The sequence below is a fragment of the Terrapene carolina genome, unplaced genomic scaffold (assembly GCF_002925995.2).
Source record: "Terrapene carolina triunguis isolate 2854851 unplaced genomic scaffold, T_m_triunguis-2.0 Scaffold136, whole genome shotgun sequence".
Taxonomy (NCBI): Eukaryota; Metazoa; Chordata; order Testudines; family Emydidae; genus Terrapene; species Terrapene triunguis.
In genome coordinates, this window is record NW_020664487.1 from 6,707,815 (window position 1) to 6,735,631 (window position 27,817).

At 45.2% G+C, this 27,817-nt stretch overlaps 1 protein-coding gene across 3 annotated transcripts in view; it reads right to left on the reverse strand.

Annotated features, from left to right (window-relative positions):
* The window catches only part of CDKL2 (cyclin dependent kinase like 2), a 47,001-nt gene that overhangs the window by 6,587 nt on the left and 12,597 nt on the right, over positions 1-27,817 (reverse strand). For 2 of the 3 annotated variants that reach the window (XM_026653249.2, XM_026653248.2), the window contains exons 6-14: positions 27,271-27,383; positions 24,963-25,102; positions 23,208-23,296; positions 20,187-20,316; positions 14,560-14,852; positions 11,573-11,666; positions 9,913-10,030; positions 9,628-9,734; positions 6,477-8,944 (exon numbers count right to left, since the gene is read on the reverse strand). In XM_026653249.2, the coding sequence (XP_026509034.1) occupies positions 8,885-8,944; positions 9,628-9,734; positions 9,913-10,030; positions 11,573-11,666; positions 14,560-14,852; positions 20,187-20,316; positions 23,208-23,296; positions 24,963-25,102; positions 27,271-27,383 (1,144 nt within the window). In that variant the 3' untranslated portion in view covers positions 6,477-8,884. Of the gene's footprint in view, positions 1-6,476; positions 8,945-9,627; positions 9,735-9,912; positions 10,031-11,572; positions 11,667-14,559; positions 14,853-20,186; positions 20,317-23,207; positions 23,297-24,962; positions 25,103-27,270; positions 27,384-27,817 lie in introns of those variants that run through there. The other variant, XM_026653250.2, reaches the window with a different exon arrangement.

Here is a 27,817-nt window from a genome sequence, read left to right on the forward strand (position 1 = left end):
AGAAACAGTATTTTTCACTTCATCCAATACGCGTACTGTAGTGCAATCTCTTTATCATGAAAGTTGAACTGATAAATGTAGAATTATGTAAAAAAAACAAACCCAAACCCTGCATTCAAAAATAAGAATGTAAAATTTTAGAGCCTACAAGTCCACTCAGTCCTACTTACAAATTTATTAGAGCATAAGCTTTCGTGGGCCACAACGGGTTGTAGCCCACGAAAGCTTATGCTCTAATAAATTTGTTAGTCTCTAAGGTGTCACAAGTACTCCTGTTCTTTTTGCGGATACAGACTAACACGGCTGCTACTCTGAAACCTGTCAGTCCTACTTCTTGTTCAGCCAATCGCTCAGACAAACACGCTTGTTTACATTTGCAGGAGATAATGCTGCCCGCTTCATGCGCTAAAGATTCATATGTCCCTTCATGCTTCAACCACCATTCCAGGGGACATGCGTCCATGCTGATGACGGGTTCTGCTCAATAACAATCTAAAGCAGAGTGGACCTACGCATGTTCTTTTCATCATCCGAGTCATGCCACCAGCTTTTTTGCTGGTTTGGGCTCTGTAGTTTCTGCATTGGAGCGTTGCTCTTTTAAGACTTCTGAAAGTCTTAAAAGGCAGGGGACTGGACTCGATGACCTCTCGAGGTCCCTTCCAGTCCTAGAATCTATGAAAGCAAGTGCCACACCTCATCCCACACCAGATTTTGGAAGGTACTTCAGATTCTTAAACCTTGGGTCGAGTGCTGTAACTATATTTAGACATCTCACGTCTCTGCATTGTGTCAAATGTGGAGCGAAAGTGTTCTTAAAATGAACATGTGTTGAGTCATCATCCGAGACTGCTATAACATGGCAGAATTCGGGTAAAATAAAGCCAGAGACATACAATTCTCCCCCAAGGAGTTCAATCGCAAATTTAATTAACCATATTATTTTAACGAGCATCATTAGCATGGAAGCATGTCCTCTAGAATGGTGGCCGAAGCATGAAGGGGCATACGAATGTTTAGCATATCTGGCATGTAAATACCTTGCAATGCTGACTACAAAAGTCCCATGAGAACCCCTGTTCTCACTTTCTGGTGACACTATAAATAAGAAAAGGGCAGCATTATCTCCCATAAATGTAAACAAACATGTTTGTCTTAGCACTTGGCTGAACAAGAAGTAGGATTGAGTGGACTTGTAGGCGCTAAAGTTTTGCATTGTTTTGTTTTTGAGTGTAGTTATGTACCAAAGAAAATCTACATTTGTAAATTGCACTTTCACGATTAAAGAGATTGCACTACAGTACTTGTATGAGGTGAACTGAAATATACTATTTCTTTTATCATTTTTGCAGTGCAAATATTTGTAATCTTATTCTGTGTTGTAACTGAAATTAATATATCTGAAAATGTAGAAAAACGTCCAAAAATGTTTAATAAATTTCAATTGGTATTCTATTGTTTAACAATGTGATTAAAACTGCAACTAATCGCAATTAATTTTTTTTAAATCACAATTTTTTTTTTGAGTTAATCGTGTGAGTTAATTGCGATTAATCGACAGCCCTAATCTAGATCTTTACTACCCTGGAGTGCATGTGCAGAGCTCCCAAAATGGAGCTTGATAAATTTATGAATGGAATTATACGAGGTGGTTGCCTGCAATAGCAGGGCACTGGACTCTATGACCTCCATCCCACTCCTATGATTTCACATTCAGCTGTTCTCTCGAGGGTCCAGGTGAAGTTTGCCCCAGGATGTTTTAAGATCATGGATTGATCATTTGTTCTTCTCTGTATCGTGAGTGTATTAGATGTAAGGCATCAGTCACTAATTCTGCAGTCAGCACGTGGCATTTTCCTGGTCTAAGATTTGCATCAATTTGGAATGAGTTCAGGTGCATTATAAACAGGAAACGTACGCCCTTTGCAAAGAGTGTTGGTGGGAAAGAGGTAGCTATTCTGGGCACTGTTTTCTTAGCGAGGGAGACTGAAGTACAGCATTTGCTAAACAACAACGTATGAACTCAGTGCTCAAGGGCTGGGTGTAGTGTGCTCAACGGGGAAGTTGCTAACAACACTTTCAGTTCAGCATCCATAGTTCTTATAAAACCAGTGTAAATTTATTTACAGGAGCCCACAGTGTTCTGCAGAGTAAGAATGCACCTAAGGCAGCTTTTATTGCTGTATATAGTTTCTGAACTATGCAGTAGCATTGATAATTCACACACACAGCATCCACATTTGCTTGATGGCTTCTAGGTTCAGGATCTAGGCTGTTAAGAATCCTTTGCTCTTAGGGGAAGAGACACAAAAAACGCCCTTATGCGGATAGCAGGAAGGGGGGCAAAGATGCATTGTGGCTTTCCCCAAATATTTTCAAACAGGTATTTTATTCAATCCAGAAGATACTTTCTATGTTTTTAATACAATGATCTATTTATGATGATAAGGGACAGTAAAAAATGGAAAGACATTACATGGGGTTATTTGGACTTTTTTCTTATTGCCTCCATAACATGCCCTAGAGTATTATAACTATCCCCCAGGCACAGGCAGCTGGAGATGGCTCCTTCACACAACTAAAAAGCTGCATTAGTCTAAGCTTCCGCCCCAGGTATGGCTGGGAGACCACCCACGCCGGGTAGAACATTCAGGGCATCAGGCAGATATCCCTCCCCCAGAATGCCTTGACGTGGGAGGCTGCGCCGTCTGGGCAGGTCAGGGATGCTTGTCAGCACTGATGAGTTCAGAGGGTTATTAACCCAAGCTGAAGGGACAGGGATGAGGGGAGTTAAAATACAGCTGGAGTATTGCAACTGACCCATGTCTGCATTGTGCCTGGGAGAGGTGACACTCACACAGTGGGGACTGCCAGTCTCTTGGGAAGCTTTCTATCAGCCTGTGCTGAATCTGCTCCCGCGGCTCCATGCGAAGCCGCGTTTCCCTACACCGTCAGCTCAGTTTGCTCCCACACACTGGCACTACCGGCACTCCTTCCTGAGCACTGCCAAGGCACAAGCCGGGTGAGCAGCACGACTCCAGCCCCTAGCAATGCTAAAGAGCGGCTTTCAGCACCTCTCCACATTGACGCTAATCAGAGCGGCTGTTAAAGGCCTGAGATCGCAACATCTCAGCAACGCTCTCCCAGGCTGTGCCAATTTCAAGCATGTCTCCCTGGGTACTTAGATATTCCCTATCAGCATAGTATCTGAGACCCAGATACTGAAAATATTTAAGCACCTACCTCCCACTGAGCAACAACAGCTGATCTAGCACTCTGGTCCCTGCAGCTCCAATTAGCTGCACTAGAGGAGACCCAATTAAGAAGAGCTGTGCCTAATCGATGGCTTGGGATGGGCTGAGGAGAGCTAAGAGACTCATTAGGCAGAAGGTAGAATAGGTACAGGAAGGAAGAGCCGGAGACAGAATGAGACTTTCAGAGTCAGAGCCTAGAGGAATCTGCCAGGGGAAGATCCCTTCCATCTTCCCTCCTCCTTGGCCAAGCTAGCTGAGGATCGTGGCTTCCTGTAAATACGGGCCTGCACAAGCCTGTAAAGGGTGTGGGGAGGACACTGTGAAAAAAACCACACAACGTGCTTAGCAGAAGGAGATCTCCAAGCTGTTTGTAACCGGGAAAGAGACAGGAGTGAGATCCTGCCCTGTCACAATCAGACAGACTGGCCACTTTTCTTCAACACTGATGTCCACACTCTGCCCCTGCTGCACACAAACAGCGGTCAGGATTTGGCCCTGGGGCAGGAAGGCGCTAGTTTATGGCTGCGATTGATGCAATAATCCCACCGACTGACTGCGGTAGCAGCTCTGTATGTAGGATGGCTACAGAACTGGATCTTGACTGGATACCCAGAGACTTGCAGCCTGCTGCATTATCCACAGAGCGAGCAGGAGGGGAATCTACCTCACTTCTGCAAAGGCTCTGCACATCACAAGTACCCTGAGACTTTCACGGATCATTCCCCCCAATTCGCTCACATGTGTAAATTCCCTCCCTGTGGAGGAATAGAAGAGAGGACTCCATTATGGATAGACAAAATAAATCAATGCAGTGGCCTTGCCCTAGAAATATGCTCTCTTGTTTTTACTTATCACACACACTTATCAATACCAAACTATGCACAGGAAACTAACCACTCCATAGATAAGCGAACACATAGGGGAACACTCTTATTTTTGTTCTTTATACCATTCAAACCCTATCATTTTATTATTCTCTTTTCCAACGAATCATAAGTTGCGGCTGATCATATGAAGGTATCTACAAGCACATTCGCATTAGACATACATCGGGAGCAGCGTTAAAACAAACCACCTTTGATCTTAAGATCAAGAAACGTTTTTCAGCAAGGAGTTGTCCAAGTCAGCGCTGAGGCACAAAGCTAAGAGCACACCATAAAGACAGTGACTATTCCACCTCCTCAAAAAGGAAAAGTGATATCAGAGTCCAAGAATTATGACCAAAAACAAGGAAGTGAACTATAAGGTGCACAATACAAAACTGGTAACATTGCATTAAAGCAACAGAATCTCTCTAAAACATACTGATAAATATTTGCATTAAAGTATTGATAATGAAATACACAGCACATTTTTATATACACTGGGGGAGTTATTTTCCATCGCTTCACTCTCAGGCTCTTGGGTCAGAGATCTCATTCTCAGGTACAGGAAGAATGAACAAAAGCAAAATGTAAAAGACAAACCAACCTGATGTATGTGATGTAGCAGTAAGGGCAGCAGCCCAGACCACTGGGGCATGGGAGTAGGAGCAGAGAACCTGGGTTCTGTTCCCAGCTCAGCCACTGAACTGGCTGTGTCACCTCGCACATGTCATTTACTCAATACATAGCCACCTTTGGACAGCGTTTTGAGACCTACAGACAGAAAGGGCTCAATGTTCTTATTGTAAACGTAGTGTACACTGGTACCCACACCCTGTGTGTCTGCCTGAAGATCTCCGGTACCAAACACCAGCTATCAAAAGCCCCAGGGCTGTTTGTAAGAGCAGCAGCTAATATGCAAGAAATGTCAGTTCCATGATTACCTGCGTCATAGCCCAAACCAACTCCCAGTGATAAATGAGCCACCGAAAGATCTCTAGGACCGCTCTGGAAAATGAGCTGCCACATCTGAAGGGGGGGTGTCCTCATACATTTACTAATGCAGTTCCCAATCCTGCATCGCAGTCTGCTAATGCAGAGCCCTCTGTCCTTGGGCAGGGCTGGGTGCTAGAAGAGCCCGATGGTAGATCGAGGCCAATCACAACGCCTGCTTCCTTTATCGTAAACGTTATCCACGTCCCACTAGAGAACTGCTAGTCTCGGTTGTGTACTGTTGTGCCAAGACCAAATGCCATCCTCCAAATATGAATAAACCTCATCCACTCTGGGTTGAGAACACATACTGCATTTAAAGCACTAATACTGGCACAAGCTCTACCTGTCTTTCACCACATCTGACCACCCCCACTACCTCCAAGATGGCCCAGTGCCTGGAGACGATCAGCTCCCGGATGAAGGACAGCTGGTTGAAGCTGAACCCTGGCAAGAAGGAGGTGATGCTGGTGGGCAGAAGGAAGTACTTTGAAGAGTTTGTAGCCGTGGTGCGGTCTCCTTGGGTTGAAGGCACACACCCACAACTGGTCAATGCAGTCTAGTTTCGGAGGGTCCTGGATTTCTCGCTAACGCAAAGTTCTCATATAGCAGCAACTGTGATTAACACTTACCACCACCTCCAATTGGCTAGGAGACGGCATCCCATCTCAGAGAACGATGATCGGGCTTCAGTTATTCACGCCTTTGTCACCTCCCATCTGGACTACAGCAATGCCATATACCTGGGCATGACGCCTTCAGCATTTAGGAAACTCCAACTAGTACAAAAAGCTGCAGCGCATCTCCTCAGCAACACGGGCCACCACAAACCCCTCAGACCCGGCCTCCACGCCCTACACTGGCTTCCCAGAGAATATCCAATCAAGTTCAAGGTCTCAGTCCCCATCTTCAAGGCACTCCATGGCCTGGGCCCAGGACATGGGAAGATCACCTAAAGCCGTGGGAGGCTGATAACTCCGCTCCTTTGGCACAACGGAACTTTCTACCGTAAGAATAAAGCTTGTTTGCACAGGAGACAGAGTTTTGCCTGAAGAAGCTGGTCTGAGACGGAGGAACAAACTCCGCCCAGGAACTAAGGGACCTTCCCAAACCTCACTACCTTCTGCTCCAAGTACAAGGCACACTGCTGTGACTTGCCCGCTCTGACACAAATACAGAAAAGTGTGCACCTAAGGAAAACACCCTACCAAAATGAACCAGTACACCGTGCACACAATTCTCCACCTGGTTAGAGGCTGAAAGAGAACAAACCACACATGACAGATGTAAGTCACATACTTCAGTGCACGATCAGAAGGTGCTCAGAACTATGGTGACAAGTACGGTATAATAATCTGTATAGACGAGAACCATCTTTCTTTTTCTCAAAATAGGAAATACATTTTCCTTTTGGACAGAAACCTGCACACATCCTTTACATTGAGAGAGTATTTCAAAAATGCACCTAGGACTTCAGAGTTTAAAACAAACAAACCAAGAATGGCAGGAAATTGTGTCATAATGCAAAGTAAAAAAACAAGCCCCGCCCCGGAAAAAAAGATAGACACCTATTTAAAAGTCATGCTTCTGTCTTAATAGTTTGTATCCATGACTATGGGGAGGACTTTATAAAGACACCAACTTAAGAAAATAGGCTAATTCCTTACTTAGGCTCCTAAACAAGTAACAGGCTTTTCAAGAGTGCCAAGCCCCCAGCAGTTCCCACTGTAGCCCAGTTAGAAAAGTAACCTATAAAAAAGTTGTTATAACTGAAAGAAGTCAGCAAACACGATTTCTTCCTTTTTGCAGTTTATTTACTTTGTGCATTTGATAGCACTGTGTGTATATAATCAGTGTTACCATTCGCTCTGCAAAGTCAGTCAGTTCCCCCTGTTTGTGTAAGTCTTTTCTTTGGCAAGAGGGAAGTTATGGAAAAAAAAAAAACACCCCACAAAAATAACCTACACACACAACCCACAAACAGGAAAATGTGACTGTAAAACAACAACTGGTAGAGTTGAAACACCAGAAACCAGTTTTAATGCACTTCCTTTAACTGACGAGATTTCAACTTGACGGTGTTTCTTTAAGCAGCTATCAGATCCATTTCAACAATTGATAGTCACTAATGCTACAGAATCCTAGACCATTCAAAAATTCTCAATATAAATGCTGGAGACATCTCTTGATTTAATTGATTTCGGATGGTAACAATCCCTGAAGTGGATTTTATATACAGTAATCCCTTAGCCCTTCCCAACAACTGAATCCGGTTCAGGAGCAGGGTCAGTATTTGCAGGAGGATGCTGCCAGGGGTGAGGTACACAGATGAGGATATGCAGGCAATGCACAAATATTTATCTTCAAACGGTTCTGATATTTTAGTGATGTTGTCTGTAGTTTAGGACCAAAATTAGTATTTCATATTAAACAGGGTGTCACAAAAAACCACAACACGAGTACGTCTGTACTGATGATTTGTAAAGATTTCACAAAAACATGATTTATTAAAATTTAAACAGTCCCCTGTAGTGTTGGAAATCCAAATACATCAGCTCTATGCCAGAGCCTGGGAACCAGTCACGGAAAGTGAGCAGTTTAAGTTTCACTACCCAAAATTAGTGAAATGACAATAGTAAACACATGGCAAAAAGTATATTAGATTTTTAAAATTCATTCAGTTTTAACTTTTAAATGTAAGCGTTATTGATAGCATATTGATACATTTTCCATTGACAATTTTTATGGTGACAGTGTGTCTTTAACGTGTAGTCTCAGTGAATTTTTTCTTCCGTTATCTAAGTTTCCCATACGTCACTCTCTTTTGGGTCTGTTAAATTTGCCAGCTCTCTTTTTTCTTTAAAAAGGTTAAAGGGTAGGAGTTACCATCTTTTCTTGGCTCATAAATCTTGGTAACCCTGCGCTCTCTCACTGAGACCTGGGGCTCTCAACTGACCATAAAGATGTTTTTTGTTGTTGTTTTTTTAAAGAAAAATAGTTTACTACAAGATAACTGTATTGGATGACCTTGGTACCACCAGTGGTGGATTAGCCACTGGGCCAACAGGGCCCATGCCCAGGGGCCCCCGGAAAAATGGGCATGCACCCTGATCACGCTCTGCCTGCCAGGTGCTCCCGCCAGGGAGCGGGGGAGGCCCCACGCCCCGACCCCACCCCCAGCAGGAGCCCCACTCGCTCTAACCCCATTTCCCTGGCAGGCGTGCCAGGGGAAGAAGGGGACTGCATGCAGAAGTGGTGGGGAGAGGCCCACACTTACTCTGGCCCAGGGCCCCACAAAACCTCATCCATCTCTGGGTACAGCTCTTCTCCCCACAACAGGAGATGATCAGTATCCTAACACACTGACTTAGTTTCACTGTTGGGTAACCATCTTTTCAGAAGACACACACAATTCCATAATGCATTCCATCCCCGTCTCTAATGCCGAACACCTCAGGTCAGTTTCACACAAAAAAAATCCACTTAGGATCAAGATACATATGCATGGAACTACACAGCACGATACAGGAAAAGGGACCCATTCACAAAATCATGCACTGGTCTTCCCTGCTCGGCAGCAGCACAAATACGTTCTAAACACGAGTATGCTGCAAACGGCGATATTGAACATCGGAAGGCTCTCTCTTCAGTAAACCCACAAAAGGTATCCGCCCTTGTCAAGTGTTCTTTTTGAAAGGCAACAAGAGGCTAAGCTGCAGAAAGTAATACATACGCTTCAGAGGCAAAAAGTACCCAATCCCTCAGTTCTTCTCCGGGCTAGTGTTCTACTCGAGGGAAGCTGGCTTCTGAAGCATCTGGCAGTGATGTTCCCGATATCTGCCAGTCAGAAAACAAATATTAATGTAATTCCTAACATACCAGCCTAAAAGCAGTATGACCTAGTAAAACTGATCATCAATAACCTTCTGCCTGTCCCAGGTGCAATATCAACAGAACATGGGCAGATTCTTCATTGATCATATTGCAAATCAGCATACATGGTTTTTTCCCCATCCTTCGCCCTTTTTGTTTTCTTTTTGCCTAGAATGGCCAAATCATTTCTGCTCCAACTTTTGGGTTCTATTTCCCACTCTGCCACTAGACTCACTGTGTCACCATGGGCATTGGTCTGTAGCCTCTGCATCTCAGTTCACCCATTTGTAAGCCATGTGCTGTGTGTAACAAACCCTGAAAACAGGTGAAATACACAGGAATTGTGGTTGTACTGTGAACCTCGAACACGGTCCAGGTTTGCCCCCAGGGTAATCCCAGGGTCATAAATTTGGGCCAAAAGTTTTTCCAAAATGGTTCTTTTCCCCATCAAGCTCCAAAACTCCTGCATTGTCCTAAAACAAATTACTCCAGTGACTATGCTGCTACTCATCAGACACCCTGGAATGCAATGTGCTGCAGAGAGAGACTGCCTGGAACCTTTTTGCTCTTGCTGCTTGCAACGTGCTTTGAAAACCTTGGCAGAAAAGCCAAGAAGAACAGTGCAAAGCATTTCATTGGATCGTCACCTGTTGCAAAGCCAGGCTCGGGTTGTGAAGATCGATGGTGGCAAGGGATGGAATGCGAGACTCTGAGACTGTTTTGTTCTCCTTTTTGACAAATCTGGAATTTCGAGCTGCAGAAGACAAATAAATGCATTGCCTGCTATGGATTTTTGTTGTTGTTTTAAGCATACAGTGTCAATATTTCCTTCTCAGAAAACCTGTCACATGCTAATATGATTAAAAAAATAAATGTCTTGATGCAACTTATTTATCATCCAGTTTTAATTAACAGCAAATTAAAGCTCGTACCGTCCACTCCTTTGAGTTCAGGGAGATGGTTATAGTTTAGCTCAGGCAAACGCACATCTGTCTTGGAGAATTCCCATCTTTTCTTGTTTGCCTGAAGAACGTTCTTTTCATTTGAGACCTGAGAGCAAGGGATTGAGTTACAGGAGTAATGTATAGCAAAGCGAGGGGTACTAAAAGTAAAACCATTGTAGTAAGAGGAGGCCCTGAGATATAAACCTTGGTATCAGAGGCCTGGTATGAGGCCTAAGGCCTGAACTAAAGTAATGGTCAAGACTTTGCTAACATAAAGCAAAGTTAAGCTGTGAGCCAGAGGCAGGCCCTGCTCACAGAAGCTGGCAAGGAAAGGGCTGATGCTGCAAAAAGAGACATACCTAAAAGGTACTGGACACCAGATATCAGAACATTCGCATACTTGTACATTCCACACACAACAAGGAACAGGCTGACCCATCCCAATGACAGGGCCAAAAGGGGAATATGATGGATAGTGTTGTTTTGTTCAAACCAACATGTACAAGGTGAGAGACGGCACCTTACTACGTAGAAGGGTTGTACCTTGCTGCATAGAGGGGTTGCACCTCAATACGTCAGGAGTGATGTGTAACTTGTTTGTACCTGTGTATAATAATGTATCCCTGGGGTGGTGTCTTTGTCCGGCCTAGGGGGCAGTGGAAAGTCCCGCCACTGACTGAGCCGGGTCCATTGCCAAGAGGCATCTATTAGTAGTATGCCCGGTAGACTAAGTAATCTACGGGGAACTGCAATTGTGTCCAAGGTCGCAATAAACCTACTCGACCTGACTTTGCATCTTACTAGACTCTGTGGTTATTGGGGGTTCTCGTCGGGTTTGCTGTGTCCGCGATCTGCAGAGCTGGGACAGCACACAGAGGGAACACACGCACGCAGCCGAGTGATATCAACATAGGAGAAAGCAGAGCACCACACCGGTAGCATCTGACAACAACCATTATTCAGGTTTAAAAGAAGCGAGATTCTCTACTATGAGACTTACTCAAGCGTCAGAGTACCAAAACAGCCTGTATTCTTTCCTAGAAACATTCTGTTGAATAATCCTCAAGACAAGCTTTAGGAAATCAGTAATTTAAGGAAATCACCTACACTTACGCAGAACATCAAAAACTGGAAAGTGGTCTCAACTGTGCAGTCCTTACTCAGACAAAACTCTTACTGATCTTGAGAGGAGTTTTGCCTGAATAATGACTATAGCATCAGGCTTTAAATCGGCATGGCCTTTCAAAGAGAATTCCGTGGGAGCCACTAGCCACTCATTTATGTGAGTGATTCATTCGTTTTTACAATCTGTCCACAGAAAATTATAAATGTAAATCCTGAACTACTTGGTCACCAAAGCCAACACCTGTCTCTCCTCCCAGCCTGGCCAGAAACTGTAATTGCACTTGTCTAGAAGAATACATGTCTATCATTTAGATCTCTTGGAGAGCGCCTCTAGCTTAAATAATATTCCAGCACAATACAATCACATAACATGACTGTGAGTAAACTATTATATATGATGTCCCCAAACCAAAGAAGGGAAATATATCTTGAGAAGGCCGAAATGAAAGGTATTAATGACATGAAAGTAAATACTGAAGTTTAAAATACATTGTTTTCACTACAGGAGAAGGATGATGCTTACCGATGTGCCAAAGCTGACATTGTAATGCCCTGCTGGTGAATGTTTCCCTTGCTTTATAAAAGGGGTTAAGTATTTTTTAGTCTTCTCATCAACTCTATAAACAAAAACAAAAAAATCCAAGACTCCAGTCAGAATTAGCAATAATCTCTTGGCAACATCATCATATAAAAATAACGCTGCAATGTGAGACATCCAGCCCTGACAATCAGTTGTTGAGCTCTTGGTCTCTAACATATACACTGCACTGCCAGTGGATTACAACCCTGATCAGAAGTGTACCCTTGCTATTAGTCTTGGGCCTGTCGAGCAATGAAAATCAAGGTCAGTCTCTCCCAGAAGAGTGTGGCATTGTGATACGGACAAACAGCTGCAATGGACTCACCTCAAGAATCCATTCATAAGGCTGGTATCTAGGACTGTAATTGGCAAACTAGCCTGCCAGCGTCCTGTGAGGGTTTGTATTAGTTACTCCAACCAGAGAGGAGAATCCCACATCCTTCTTCGCTGGCAGAACGTAGCATGACATCAAAGCTGGGTCACACTGAAGTGGTGGGGGAGGGCTGGTGAGCGGGCAGATACATTTTCACCACTTTTGATACACACTCTAGATTCCGAACTAAGTTGTTTCACACACACAGTGGGGAAGATTACAATCCATCCCACATATAAGCAAAATCCTGGAATCCCATTGACTTCAAGTGAGAATACTGCCTGTCTAATTTTTTAATCACAGACAGCGCTCTCCTACTCCTGCTTTCTGATGCAAAACTCTTTGCAGTCACTCTTCTCTCCCTGCTATAGTTGTATTTAGGGCTCACTATTGTGCCTTCTATGCACAGACCTGTGTTTGGGGATGGTGTGGGGCCCTTTAACTGCACCAGCAGGAGCCCCAAGAAACAATCTTCAGAGCCACAATACTTCCTGCAGCTACCCAGAGGACAAACGGAGCACAGGTGCTACTGCACCCCTAAAGAGGGTGCAGGGTGATCTCCCTTCTACAGCTGACTAGCTACAGCGGGGACTGAGGTCACAGCCTTGCTTGCCCCCTTTGAGACAGTTACAGTTAGTCCCGCAAATCAGAGCTCAAGTGAGTATGTGTGTCCCAGATCCTGTGCAGAAGGGACAAGAAGGATGATCTTTGCACCCTTCCCTCTTTCATGCCCCTACACCCTGGGCTCTATCTGGCCCATAATTATTAAACATCTGTTACAGCAAGGAATACACCAGACTGCAACACTGATCCATGTCTGTATGTTTCCAGAATAGCTGATAAACCATTATTTGCTAACACAGAACTTACTCCTAAGGGAATTCTGCACCAAAAATATAAAAATTCTGCACAAAATACTTTAAAATTCTGCATATTTTATTTGTCAAAATAACAATATAATCATGTCAGTTTCAATTATTTTGCTAATTTATTTCAAAATACCTGCCAACAAGTATGTCTGTAACAATGCAGACAATGAAAGATTCAGGATTTTTTTTTTTTGGACATATAGATTCCTTACGAAGCATATTAATACAGAACTTTGAGTAATCATTCATTTAAACTACAATACAGAAACGTCCACACCCCTCAGAAGCAGTGCAAAGGCTTGGGGGAGTCAGGGGTAATGGAGGAGCCGAGAGAGAGGGAAGGAGCCTGGGAGTGAACCTGGAGGGTTGTTGGATGTGGCTGGGAGAAGTATGGATGTGTGTGTGTGTGTGGGAGGGTTATGATGGGGTTGGGGAGCCTCCCCCCATGCAGACCCTGGCTGACCCCTAGCCTCTCTCATTCATTAGGCACATCTGCCCCTGTCCCCATGTGTCCCTGCACGTCCATGTATCCCTGCACCTCCTCCCCCATCCCCATGTGTCCCTGCACCCCTTCCCCCATCCCCATGTGTCCCTGCACCCCCTGCCCCTACCCTCCCCCATCCCCATGTGTCCCTGCACCCCCACTCAGCCAACCCTTGCCCCCCCAACCCCATGTGGCCCTGCACCTCCACCCCATTTCAGTCCCCACCCCAGTCTGTCCCCCACACTAGCCCTTTTGAACCCCCGTCTACTTGACCTCCCAGCAACCCCGTGTGCCCTGCTCTATCTTCCCACTCCCCCAATATGTGCCTCCTCACCTGGCCCCGTTGGCAGGGCGCTGTGAGAAATGCAGCTTCTGCTCTCTCCCTATCAGCTGTTACGACTGGTGAGCAGCTGCTCTCTGTTCTTGCGCCACAGCAGCCCCTGGTGGGCGAAAGGCGTAAACTGAATGTATTTTCTGCGGAGAAAAAAAAACTGCAGGGGGACATGAATTCTGCATGTGTGCAGTGGCACAGAATTCCCCCAGGAGTAAGTATTACAGACAAGAACTCGTGTTCACCAGCTGTAGATTCTGGGATCTCCAAATACAAAAAAAAAAACCCAATCAATTTGCTTAGGATAACTGCCTTCTAACTGATACCTTCCTTTGTGGTTACACTCCTAGAGGCAGTCCTCTGTCTGCTCTGCTTTGTGCTGCTCATGTGGTGCAAATAAAGCAGAAAATGACATGACAGTGTCCCCAGAGCTGTCATAGCCAATCCTGATGCCACCCTATGGTGGAAGGAGTGCGTAAGGGCGAGCGTGAGTGGTCAGAGCATGCTGTGCTCTGGGAATCTCTAAATGGTGTTTGGTCCCATAAGGACTGTTGCCTACTGGCATATATTACAGCAGCCATGAAGTTGCATCAGGGCCAGGGAGAGAATCAGGAAGCCATAACCAGCTCCCTTTATGCTCCATGAAGCTGGGAGAATGGCATAAACTCAGGAAAGCAGAAATTCTAACTCTTAAATTCCATAATCTCAAAATACAATTACAGCCCCTCCCCTGTACCGCTGAAAATCTTTTACCACCCACCCAGCCCTGCCCAAAACCCATTTAACCCCCTTCATTGTAACAATGTCATTCCATGACTCTCTCCTTAAGGAGCATTTGCTAAACTCCTCTACTGTTCTATTTAGCTTCCATACCTGTAATTATGGGTTCCAGGAATAGTTCCCATCCCAGAGTTAACACTTATATTGGGCGTGATGGTGGCAAGGTTCGGGATAATGGGAGGAATAACCATGCCTGGGTTCTTTATGTAATCCAAGCTGCTGCTGGAGTCTTTCATGCTTGTCGGAGGGACTGTTTTGAACTGACTGGTTCCACTGTCATACAGGGAGCTCATATTGGAAGATCTGTCAGCTTTCTCCACCTCAGCTTTGGATAATTTCACCTTGAACAGTTTAGAATCTTTGATCTTTGGATCAATGTTGAAGTCCTGTTTAGAAAGAGAAGTGTCACTCCGCCTATTGGGGGTTAGAACGGACGTCAACATTAATTTACGGCAGCATGTGTGGAAAAAGAACAGACGACAGACACTCATAAGAAGCGGTGAGATTCAGGTAGAAGTGTAGTGATGTTATGAAGAAAACACCCGTTTTCCATCAGCAGAAGGTAGAGTTCATAATTTACAAAAGACTTAAAGTCTCACCGTCCTATGTAAATAATTTATTTTACCACATCCCATCAACGCGGGAGGTTTGGTTTGAACGTGTTTAGGAAAATTAAAGGGCATGCTCTTTCTCATCACCTAGGTGCCTAGTAAAATAGCACTAACAGGGCCTAATCGTGTTGCAGGACAGGTCTACGCTACAGTGGCACTGTAACTCTCCCGCTGTAGTGTAGATGCTTCCTACATTGATGGAAAGGGTTTTTCCATCAGTGTAGTTAATCTGTCTCTCCGAGAGATGGTAACTAGATCAACAGAATAATGCTTCCATCAACCTAGTTGTGTCTGCACAAGGGGTTAGGCCAGGGGTCGGCAACCTTTCAGAAGTGGTGTGCCGAGTCTTCATTTATTCACTCTAATTTAAGGTTTCGCGTGCCGGTAATACATTTTAACCTTTTTAGAAGGTCTCTTTCTATAAGTCTATATTATATAACTAAACTATTGTATGTAAAGTAAACAAGATTTTCAAAATGTTTAAGAAGCGTAATTTAAAATTAAATTAAAATGCTGATCTTACGCCACCAGCCTGCTCAGCTCGCTGCCAGCCTGGGGTTCTGTTCACCTAGGCCGGAAGCGGGCTGATCAGGGCCTGCGGCCGGGACCCCAGACCTGGGGGGGGGGAGTTTCAGGGGTCAGGGCAGAGGGCTGGGGGAGGGGGTTCAGGGCAGAAGGCTGGATGTGTGGGTGGTTCAAGGATCAGGTCAGAGGGCTGGGGGGTGCAGGACAGAAGGCTGGGTGTGTGTGGGGGGGTGCAGGGCAGAAGGCTGGAGGTATGGGGGGTGCAGGGCAGAAGGCTGAGTGTGTGGGGGGTTCAGGACAGAGGGATGGGGTTGTGGGGGTGCTGGGCAGAGGGATGGGTGTGTGTTGGGGTGGGAGGGTTCAGGGCGGAGGGCTGGATGTGTGGGAGGTTCAAGGGTCAGGGCAGAGGGCTGGGGAGGTGCAGGGCAGAAGGCTGGGTGTGTGTTGGGGTGGGGGGTTCAGGGCAGAGGGGTCTAGGGAGTGCAGGGCAGAAGGCTGAGTGTGTGGAGGGGTTCAGGGCAGAGGGATGGGGCTGTGGGGGTGCAGAGCAGAAGGCTGGGTGTGTGTTGGGGTGTGGGGGTTCAGGGCAGAAGGCTGGGGGTATGGGGGGTGCAGGGCAGAAGGCTGGGTGTGTGTTGGGGTGGGGGGGTTCAGGGCAGAAGGCTGGGGTGCTCGGCTCGTGGGGGTGCTCCCAGCCCCCTGCCCTGAGCGGCTCATGGCAGGGGGCTGGGAGGGATATGCCCTGTTCCACCCCCTTCCCCCAGGCTCCATCCCTACTTCTCTCTGCGTCCTCTACGGAGCTGTGTGCATGCAGCCGCTCTTCCTCCTCCCCCTCGCTAGGGCCATCAGCTGATTGGCGCAGGGACGGAGAGGAGATGGGGCCGGAAAGCACCACGCTGGGGGAAGAAGCGGGGGAGGAGGGAAGCTTGGCTGCTGCAGAACCAAGCTTCTGTGTCCTGCCCCCGCAGGGGAGAGCGGTGGGCGGGGGGGCTGAGTGGGGCTGGGACCACGTCAGGGAGCTGCGTGCCATTCAAAATCGGCTCGCGTGCCGTGTTTGGCACGTCTGCCGTAGGTTGCCGACCCCTGGGTTAGGCCAACCTAACTATGGCACTTAGGGGGTGGCATTTTTCGCAGCCCTGAGTGACGCAGCTGGGTTGATCAAATTTTTAAGTCTAGACCAGGCCAGTGTCTATTCCTCACTCAACTGAGCATCCCTTCCCAGCAGGCCAAGGTACATGCAACACACCAGTAACTAGGCGATGTTAAGTTATGGAGCATAATATTTCTGAAATTAACATGTGCCGAAAGCGCAGTGACATGCACCATGAAGACGGCATACAAAGCTGATGGACTAAATCATGGAGGATGAGACCCCACATCAGTCGGGGCTTCAGCAACACACATTTCTAGGCTCTGGTATGAAAGCACCATCAGCCTACTCAGCCACAACATTGTCACGCCTGTTTTGACATAACCTGGTGGTGGGTTTTGTTTTTTGTTTTTTTTTAAACACAAGCTGCAACCCATTATTCTGATCCTAGCCTGACACCTACAGCTTTTCATTGCCAGAGGCTCTGAGACAAAAGGAATCCTGGGTACCATGCATGAGGGCTAATCATGTTATTCAACTCATGGGCATAACAGGACACCTCCCATGCTCTTGGAAGGCACAGCTCACCAGAGCTGCCCAATGGAGAAACCCATCTGAGAGCAGGAGAGGGCTGAAAGGAGGATGGGCAGAGGGCTTTTGGAGTCACCGGTGCTTTGAAGAGGCAGATAGGCCAGAAAAGTCTAACGAAAAATAGAGATATCCTGACCTACTTCCAAAGAAATGGAACAAGAGCAGAGATAAGTGTCACTGAGGCAGATCCCAGTCCCTAGCGTGGGATTTACAGCAAAAGTCTCTACATCTGGAGCAGGGATCTGCAACAATTCAACATAATGCTGTGCACGGTCAGTTGATTTACACACTTTAATGAACCCTCATCACAGCTCTGCGTAGTTGGCAGGTAACCATGTACCATCCTTATTTTACCCACTGGGAAATGAGGAAAATGGTTTAAGTGACTTGCTCACAACCACAGATGGAGTCTGCATCAGAGGCAGGATTAATGCTCAGGGCTTGCCGATTCCAAGTCCCTAGCACTCACCTCTCTCAATACCGATAGAACTACACTGAATACTCTCTGGTGCAAAGGCGAGGGAGGGAAATGTACAACATTATACACACAATATAGGAGGGTGTATGTGATGGGTTAGACCTACAATAAGACCCTGGTATCTGGAGATGCTGCTTCCAGACAGTCATTTTGCTATATAGAGTTTAGCACTCCATCCACCTCTGAAAAGGAGGAGGAAAGATTCCTCTGGGGCTTAGCAAGGAAGCCAAAAGGAAATCCAACATTTCTGCACATAAAGAAATAATGCACAGGAGGCTTTACATGAGCTCTGGAATTCCTTATCCAAATGTACTTTAAAAGCATCCTTCACCCAGCACAGCCCCTTCCTGTTCTCTGGATGGATGCTATTTCCAGTAAGTGAAAGCCAGTCCATTAGTCCAGTAAGTTTGCTGGACATTCGCTGGCTGGCTAAGAGCAATGATTGGGCTACATAAAGTCTTTCCTTAGATGTCTGTTGCACCAGTTATATTTTTAAAAGCTTGAGCACTACATAGCTTTTTCTCATCTGACCTTGAAAGAGTCAGCTGCCATCTAATCTGTTCCCTTTTGAAGTCGCTTAACAGGGAATTCATAACAGAAGTGTTGCACTGCATGTTAATGAATCCAGAAAAATTCCTTTCCTAAACCAACTCTGCACTTGTCTCAAATAAAACGGGATTAATGTGTGTGCAGCTTTCAGTTATGAGACCTTTAAAGTTTAAAGTACCAAAAAGGCAAAACATAAACTTAACCATTAACTGAAATAAAACGCAGCTCAGAAATGAAAGTCACTTCTCTTTTTTTAGCACATTCATTTTAAATACTTTGGAATAAACACCAACTGAATTAAAACATGTACTTTTACATTTTATCAGCAATCCACAGATGTGTTTCTCAACTAAAATAACCTAAATCAGACTTTATCCTAGCCACATTTTTTCCTCGTGAATCAAATGTTAATTTACAGGCCTTGGGATTGCCTCAGAGTACAAAGCTTATGAGCAATGGTATTTATAGACACCAAACTGCAGACTATAAAACATATAAAAGAGTTGGATAATGTACAATTATCAAATGGCATGAATTTTCTATAGCATTTGCACTTGGGATAATTTTGAAATTATACACAAGGATCTTTTTTCAAAATAAGTGGCAGATGCTCACCCAGACCACAATTTGGAGAGAATAATATAATGGGGGAAAAAGAATGATGTACAAACATTGATGCAGGGCCAAATGATGCAGACCTTATAGAGAACCCATGCTCTGAAAATCACGTCCCTTAAAGGTGTCTCAGGTAGGACACCCAAGAACCGAGGCACCCAAAATCACCAGTCACTTGAAAATCTTGACTAAGGTCCTCCCCTGAGGCTGTCTTGTCTCCAGAGAATTACCCCTGCGAAATGATACAGCACCAAGCGGCACAGCTGATCTCAACAGCCACAGCAGATAGCCCAGAGTGAAGCTGAGGGTTTTTCATATCACAGCCTGTATGCTATATGTGACCCAGCAACAGAATTGACAGGGAGCAGGTTTAATATACTGCCTAAGACTAACACTGCCCAGCTGGTGCACAACATTTTCTGCATCAACTATAGATTCAGACTGACCTACAAGGGTAGCCTTGTCTTGCATTCGGCCGTGATTAAATCAAGATATAAGAAATACAGCTGGGGTAAGGGAAAATAACTGAAAATTTCAAAGGCTCTTTCATTTCACTGGTTTATTAAACTGGCCAGTTTTTCGCCATTCAAAATTATTTTTTAAAACAAATTTTTCACAGATTTTAAAAGCGTAATTTTTTGTTCTATTTTATAATTGAAATTTTCAAATGCACCTTAGTTGACCAATCAAATGTAGCGATGGAGAAAAATAAAACCAAACCTGGTAAGTGAATGCTAAAAACCGATAAATGAAAAAAGTTGGTCAAAAACTTGCAAAAGATTAACATTTTCAAGAAAAGCTGTAGTTTCACAAAACATTGTTTCTGATAATCGACCAGATTTATTGGAAAAAAATTTCAACAGCTCTAGGTCACAAAAGCGTATTTCCAAGAATTATGCTTGCCTTACCAGAAAGTGATGAAAGAAGGTGCTTTTTTAATAATGGAAAGTAAAAATACACCTCTACCCCGATATAACGCTGTCCTCGGGAGCCAAACAAATCTTACCGCATTATAGGTGAAACCGTGTTATAGTGAACTTGCTTTGATCCGCCTGAGTGCACAGCCCCGCCCGCCCAGAGCACTGCTTTACCGCATTATATTCGAATTCGTGTTATATCGGGTCGCGTTATATCGGGGTAGAGGTGTAGCTATACATTTCTCTATGTAATTACAGAAGTGGGGCGTATGCACACACACAGGCGGATTTTTTAAAAGATTACATGAATACTATTATGGAAAACAAAAACAAGATCTACTAACCTGGATATCAAGCATTTTTCTTTCTTCTCCTAAAGAATCGTCTTTGTCCTTTTTGCTAATTTTTGATTTTTTTGGCAAAGGATGGTCCCTGGCATCTTTCTGAACCTTTAACCTAAGCTCCTGAGTAAATCTATATTCCATATTAAAAACAAATAAAGCAACTTCCATTAGTACAAGATCTACACAACTTGGTGTTCACCCCAAGCCCAGTCAGATTACGTCTCTTTTGAATAAGAAGTCAAACAATTATATTTTTTTAAAATGAGAAATTGGCCAAACTGGATTACCCATTAAAAAGCCTCACAAGTGGCCTGAATATATACATCTAACAAAACATACACGGCAATTACGTCTGTGTTCCAGTTCAGTGACTCCCTCTGCTGCACGCAACGATTAATGATGTAATGTAAAATGTTGTCTGTGTCATTTATGGATATTAGTGAAACATTATGAAAGAGGACACTTGCTCTTGTACTCTGGGACAACAGATGGAATTACTAGGGATTCCGCTTATTTGCAATCGCTCCGTTCCCAGCAAAAAGTTGCTGATCTATCTGAAGGCTGCCAATAAGTGAACGGCAGGTTTGTGCGGCTGCAGCCAGCCCTGAGATGCGCCTTTCCTGGTCGCAGCCCCACACACTTGCCTGCAGCCAGGGCCTTTCTTCCAAAAATAGCTGTCAATAAGCAGCATGCCTAGTGCCAGTCTCTGAATCCTACTAACTTACAGTCAATGGGAAAGGTTTGGTTCCCAGAAAAATGTTGTTATGAACCGAAAGTTGTTAACATCAGGATTGCTATTAAGTAGCATCCACTGTACAATCAATGGGCCCGCTCTTGCTCTCACTGGAGCCAAGGGTGTTTTGCCATTGACTTTATGAAGGGTTAAAATCCATGTGCATGTTATATAACAACCTGGTATATGGATTTGCCAGCTCCTTCTCAGACCCGAAGTCCAGAGTTTGGTTAAGAGACCAGAGGCCTAGCTAATAGTGATTAGCTAAGAGAAAGCAGAATAAACAAGATGACATTGCCTTTGCTAAGATATGCTTGGTCAGTAGAAATGCCAGATGTTGAAGCAATAACTGAATAATTAGGTTTCATCCAATGTTTCAAATTGAACAAAGGATCCCTGTTCCTATTGTGTTTCTCCTGAAGGGAAAACAGTCTTCCCACAAATCCAACCTTGAGTTTATGAAATATTGGCACATGTCACTATAATGATATGGCATCCTTCCACCTCCCTTCCAAGGGACCAATGCCCTGCCTTAGACATAAACGAGACAATCTCTATTTCCATATGCTTTTACTGTTTCTTTGCTTTAACCCTTAGGAATGTATCTGTTGAACAATCAAAGGAGTTGCTCCGTTCCTATGGACCCCAAATCAGAATTCAACATATATATTTTATACTAATAACATTTTATCAAAGTATTAATTAAATGTTAACTTGCTAACTTAAGACCATGGGCGGAGACATTATGTAACCTTTTAACCATTAGCTACTGTGCTATCTTGTCTTGCTGCAAAACCTATCCCGGGGTGTGGAACTGCCTACCCCGTCACTTTCCCCCGCCCATGGAAAATCTATATATTCCATTGTAATCAATTGATTGACAGTGTCTCTGAGCCTAATAAGCAAGGTGACACTCCGCCAGCGCTGTGTGTAATAAACCCCTATGCTTTGACCTCTACACAGTGTGGATTTATGTCCTTCACTTTAATAGGAGCGGGATTAAATGCTTCTGTGAAACTGGTGGTACTCTCTCCTGGTATTTTAGAGAACAGGTCACTTGGAAAAAAGAATGCACATAATTTCTGCATCAGAAATTAGGGAATATCCTTTGTGTCCCCCATTTTAGCACCTGCCTGCACAAGACTTCAAGCATATAAACTGGTGTCGATCCTTATCAGCGATCCTTATTCACATTAGTTTGCTACTTAGCAAGTAACACAAGACTCAATGTAACAAGCGTATATGGGCCTGAACCGAAACCCACTACAAACAATGGGAGCACTCCATTGATTTTAATGGACTGTGGAATACGCTGTATATGCAACCACGTGGTGTTGATACTGTACTACTTAAATAAGCCACTCAGGATCTGACTTACTAGGATTACAGTATTTTGCCAGACTTAGATAAAGTTAAGTATAATTGTGTTTTATTATTTAATCATCTAGAACAGTGGTTTTCAAACTGTGGGTTGGGACCCCAAAGTGGGTCATGACCCTGCTTTAATGGGGTCGCCAGGGCTGGCATTAGACTTGCTGGGGCCTGGGGCCCAAGCCCAAGCACCATTGCGTGGGGCCGATGCCCGAGCCCCACCGCCCTGGGCTGAAGCCGAAGATCAAGGTCAGGTTACAGGCCCCCCACGTGGAGCTGAAGCCCTTGGGTTTCGGCGTTGCCCCCTCCCCCTGCCTAGGGCAGAGGGGCTCGGACTTTGGCCCCCCCCGCCCAGGGTGGCCGGGCTCCAGTAGCTTCAGTCCCCGCTCCTAGGGACATGTAGTAATTTTTGTTGTCAGAAGGGGGTCGCAGGACAGTGAAGTTTGAGACCCCCTGATCGAGAATTACTCAAATTTTGTTGAGAGAAACTGAACAAACCTGGCCAAATAATTCACACTCCTATTTCTAATACGTTTTCTGTGCATTTTATGGCAATAACTCGATGAATATTTTTATAGGCAATTCTCTAACTTTCCCTGGGCACGCTAATTTTCTTTTTTCTGCTAAACATGCAGCAAGTACTACCCTCATGTAATGCTAACCACACTGAAGGCTGCTCTTTATCCGAAAGTGCAGTTCTACTCTGCAAAAGGACTAGGTAAAAATGGCACTGTTCAGGGCACCGTGTTTACTGTTCGCCATTTTCCATATCAAATGTGCTCAGTGTACACGTAAAGTCTTGTGCTTTTTTCTAACTGCCAGCCCTGCAAACTCAGCACGGAACCTCACACAGCTCAGTGGCATTATTTCCTTCTCTCACACGGCCATTTTGACCAAGAAGCCAACAGACAACGTACCTTTCCGCAAATCCATCTTTGTTAAAGAAATCGCACTGCAGTAGCTCAGCACAGGATGGCCTTTTGTCCGGATCGACCTGCAAGCATTTCTAAAAGACCCAGGTAAATTTTGGTAGGCAACTGCAAATGCAAAATCTTTGCTATGTCTAAATAAAAGTCACTAAAGAGACAGTAAGAAAACAAATAAACAAGGTCCAAAGTTATAGAAGAAAACACTGCTACAGTGTGATTAAGGGATGAAACCAGGGAGGACAAACTGGAGGAATTTAACAATGTTTGCTTGCTGCATCTATTTTAGTCAATGACACTTGGAAACTCCATCCATATGGAATTGCTGCCTTTAACGGACAGACATCAATCTGCTTTCTCCTCAATTGTAACCATCTCTCTCATTTTGATTATTTTAATGTTTTGGTTGGGATTTTACAGCATGGACAATGTTAAGCATTAGAAACCAAATAAGTTGTGTTCAAAGTGTTATTTTATTTGGCCAACAAAATTATTGTATTACACACACACACACACACACACACAGTAGCAGCAGCAATGTTCAATACATATTTTCCCAAAACTAAAAATCTAAAGCAGCTAAGGCAAAATTGAGGGTTTTCTAGAGGCTAATTGCCATTGTAACAGAGGCAGAAAATTCTGGGGAGGAAGATGAAGGGCAGACTCCTGTCTACTCCTTCCCACCATCAAATGACAGACCTACTTGCTCGCGTTCTTTACAAGGAAAGCTACCGACTCCAGGAGTTACAGGGAAGTGGCTCTCTGGCTCATAGACTATGCACGCGGAATGCAGCTAGCTATAGGGAGAGAAAGTTGCTCTCCACGTGGCCACACAATATAAAATCACATATCACAGAGAAGGGGTGTTTTAACTGCTCCTTGCTAGGATTTTGCATCTGTAACACACTGGTCAGCATGTGTTACCTGTCCCGCTCTGTGCCCAACCCACCGCTTAAGAGTCTGGCAGACAGGGCCGCCCCTAGCCATTTTGTGCCTATGGGGTCTCCAAATCACTAGCCAGACTAGACCCTACTTCCCACCACCACCACCCTCGCAGCTGCTCGACGTGAGAGGGGAACAAAGCATGTGGAGCAGGGACCACAGCTCTTGCTCCCTGTGCTCAGTGGCCATGGATCCAGGCAGGAAGGAGAGCAGCTCAGAGCCTCCTTCCCCACCCATCACCAACCCCACAAGTTGGGGGGGCCTCAGCTCCATCCCCATTCAGCCAATGAGGTAGCAGACAACAAGAGAGAGCCTATCCTCCCTCTGCCAGTGGCACAGCTCACAGAGCCTATCCGAAGTGCAGGGGACACAGGGCAGTGGAGAAAACAGATCTATGAAAAGTCTCCGGGGGGCAACCGTCCCCCTGGCAAATGATGCCCCTGAGTGCAAAAGCAATAAGTGGGGCGAGACAAAGGGGGTCAGGACCCAGTTGACCCAGGGTAAGGACAACAGCCAAAGGTGGAAGCAGAAAGCACAGACAAGGTGATGAGGACACACTAAATACTAGAAGCAACAGCAGCGTTTTGTTTAAAGAAAGAGGGCTGCGCACCATGTTTTTTTCTACTGCCAACCCAGCTAATGGTTAATTAGACTGGGAACTGACAGAAAGCCAGAAACGCAGCCTCTCCCTTGCATTTTTGATCCCTCCTCCCCAAAATCTAAATCACAGAACCTTAAGAGCAAAGGGAAGATGGACAGAAGGAGAAAACAGAAGACCAAGGCATATCCAAACTAATTAATTACCTTGGCTAAATCCAACACTGCCGCAGAGAGCTTGGGATACCGTCTTTCAAGAGGTTCGGCCTCCTTGACCTCTGGCAACCTCACTCCAGCAAAGAGTGGATTTTTATAGAACAGCTCTTGATGGCGTGGAGTTAAGTTGCCTGGAATGGATAGGTTATATTGTTATGGTATCACCAATGCATACAGAAAGCTTAGCACAGACTGTAGCCCTCTGCTTGATTGTAGATGTCAGTGCCAGTAAACATTACCACTGTCCTTACGCTAGCTACAGCTCTCAGCGGTCTCACTGTGGTTCATTATCCTATCAGACATTTTGGATCTAGAACCTCAAAGGCAGCCAATATGAAAAGGCTTTTCTTGGCTGAGAAAACTATCGCTCAACCTGGCCCAGACTAACCTTAGAGACTGAGACCCTTCAGTGATGCCTTTGCAGGGTCTCTCTTCCCTTTTACAAGCAAAATTAACTGTGGCTCCATTTTCAAGCTAAAAGAGACCCCCTCCCTTTTACAGCATATAAAGGAATTAATGTTCTTAAAATGCTGCTGCGGCCAGCACCCCAGTCATCACTTCTCACGTCATGATTCATTTAGCTCTAGCCAGTGCCTGTGACGCCGGGCGTTCCGCTATGGACCTTGGCAGGAATGGGCAGTTTAACTGGAGTGACCGTTACTGCTTCTAAGAACATAAGAACAGCCATGGTGGGTCAGACCAATGGTCCATCTCGCCTTGCATCCTGTCTTCTGACAGTGGCTGGTGCCAGATGCTTCAGAAGAAATGAAGAGAACAGGGCAATCATCAAGTGATTCATCTCCACCATCCAGTTCTGACTTCTGGCCGTTGGAGGCCTGGCTTAGGGACACCCAGAGCATGGGGTTGTGCCCCTGGCCACTTTGGCTAATAACCATTGATAGGCCTATCCTCCATGAACTCATCGAGTTGTTTTTGTTTGTTTTTTACTCACCCAGTTATACTTTTGGCCTTCCAAACATCCCCTGGCAAGGAGTTCCACAGGTTGACTGTGCGTTGTGTGAAGAAGTACTTCCTTTTGTTTGTTTTAAACCTGTTGCCTATTAATCTCATTGGGTGACCCCTGGTTCATGTGTTATGTGAAGGGATAAAGAACACTTCCCTATTCACTTTCTTGACACCACTCCGGATTTTACCATATCCCCTCTTAGTCATCTCTTTTCTAAGGTGAACAGTCCCAGTCTTTTTAATCTCTCCTCATACGGAATCTGTGCCATGCCCTAATCATTTTTGTTGTCCTTCTCTCTATCTTTTCCAGTTCGAATACATATGTTTTTGAGATGGGGTGATCAGAACTCCATGCAGTACTCAAGGTGCGGGCGTGCCATGGATTTCTCTGAAAGAACCCAGCCAGCAGCATCAGGGGCGTGCTCCTCTGCTGAGAGCTCTCTTGCAGGGGGCACGTCAGGGTTCCACTCTCACCCTTCCTGTTCAGGGGGTACCGTACGTAAGGCCACTAGGGAGACCGCCTGGGGTGCCTGCAGCATTCTGACCGAGTTCTTCCTTTCGCCAGCTCCAACTTGTGGTCTTTTGGCTTCCGCAGTGTCTGGCCAAGGTCTGTGGCTTAGATGAGTGCACGCTAGCTGAGGCTCAGTCCGGATACAATATTTGTGAGGACAGTGGGATGGGGGGGAAAACTCAAGGAGACAGCAGATGCACTATCTGTCCCTTTAACTGAGGGCACTTTGGCTACTGAAGTCTGCAGTCTAGGGGTGCCGTTAGGAACCTGGCAGCTTCTGGCTAGCCAGATGGCTGTGGTAGCCTAGAGAATCATTTTAAATATTCCCTTGGCAACGAAGCTGCTTCCTTTCCTATCAGATGCGGACATGGCCACATCTACGTGGCATAACCTTTGGCTGCTAATAACCTAAGACCAGCTTGCTTCTAACCAGTCACAGTCAGACACAGCAGAGGACAGATTGTGGTATTTTCAAATCTTACAGTGCTGTAATCATTAACAAAAAATATTCACGTTCCAGCCTAGGAGGCAAGAGGTGAAATGAAAAACATCTGGGGGTCTTCACCAAAGCCCAAGAGGATATTTGTCCACTTGACAAAAAACACCCTGTTTTGGCCCAATCATCCGTCTTTACCAACTCTCCCCCCCCCCTCCCCCCCGACTGAAACAGCATGAGGGCATTAAGGCAAGAATCAGGCGCTTTGGCAAGACTGTTTGCACAGCGTTTGCTTACACTACTCCCAGTGCCGCCCTTTTTTCATTGCCACGATGTACCATAAGCCTTTGCCAATTAAACACAGAAAAAAGCTGACATGTTCTTACCCAGACATTTCATGATATGGTACAGCTGGTCAATGTCCGAGTCGCCAGGAAACAGGGGCTCTCCTGTAAGCATTTCTGTGACCAGACAGCCAATGGCCCACACATCCACAGCCCTGAAAGAAAAGCACCGAGACTGAAACCAGCTCCGGCAAAACCATCTCAGGGTAGTTTCCTTCTTACATCTGAGCCCAAAGTTGCCGGTGTTCGTTGCCCAGAAGGTCACTGCAGGCTGCATGGCCTGACGCAGCACTGCCCAGGACAGCGCATGGTTTTGGCATGTGGCAAGATGACTGTTTTCAGTTTTAACCACGCATAAAAAAAGTGAAGAGCTGTTTAATCAAAACCTTAGTTCACAAATGATGCCACCCACCCTCATGTAACACAACACACTGTAGTATTTTCCCCCTTATTAACAAGGCAGAAGCTGAGAAGCTCTTTCCTAAGGAGGGATTTGTTTTTAAGATTTATTTGCTGAAGGTGGATTTAAGGTTCTATAAAGAGATAATATGTACATACATTTTTGTAAAGGGACCAAACCAGGATTTCG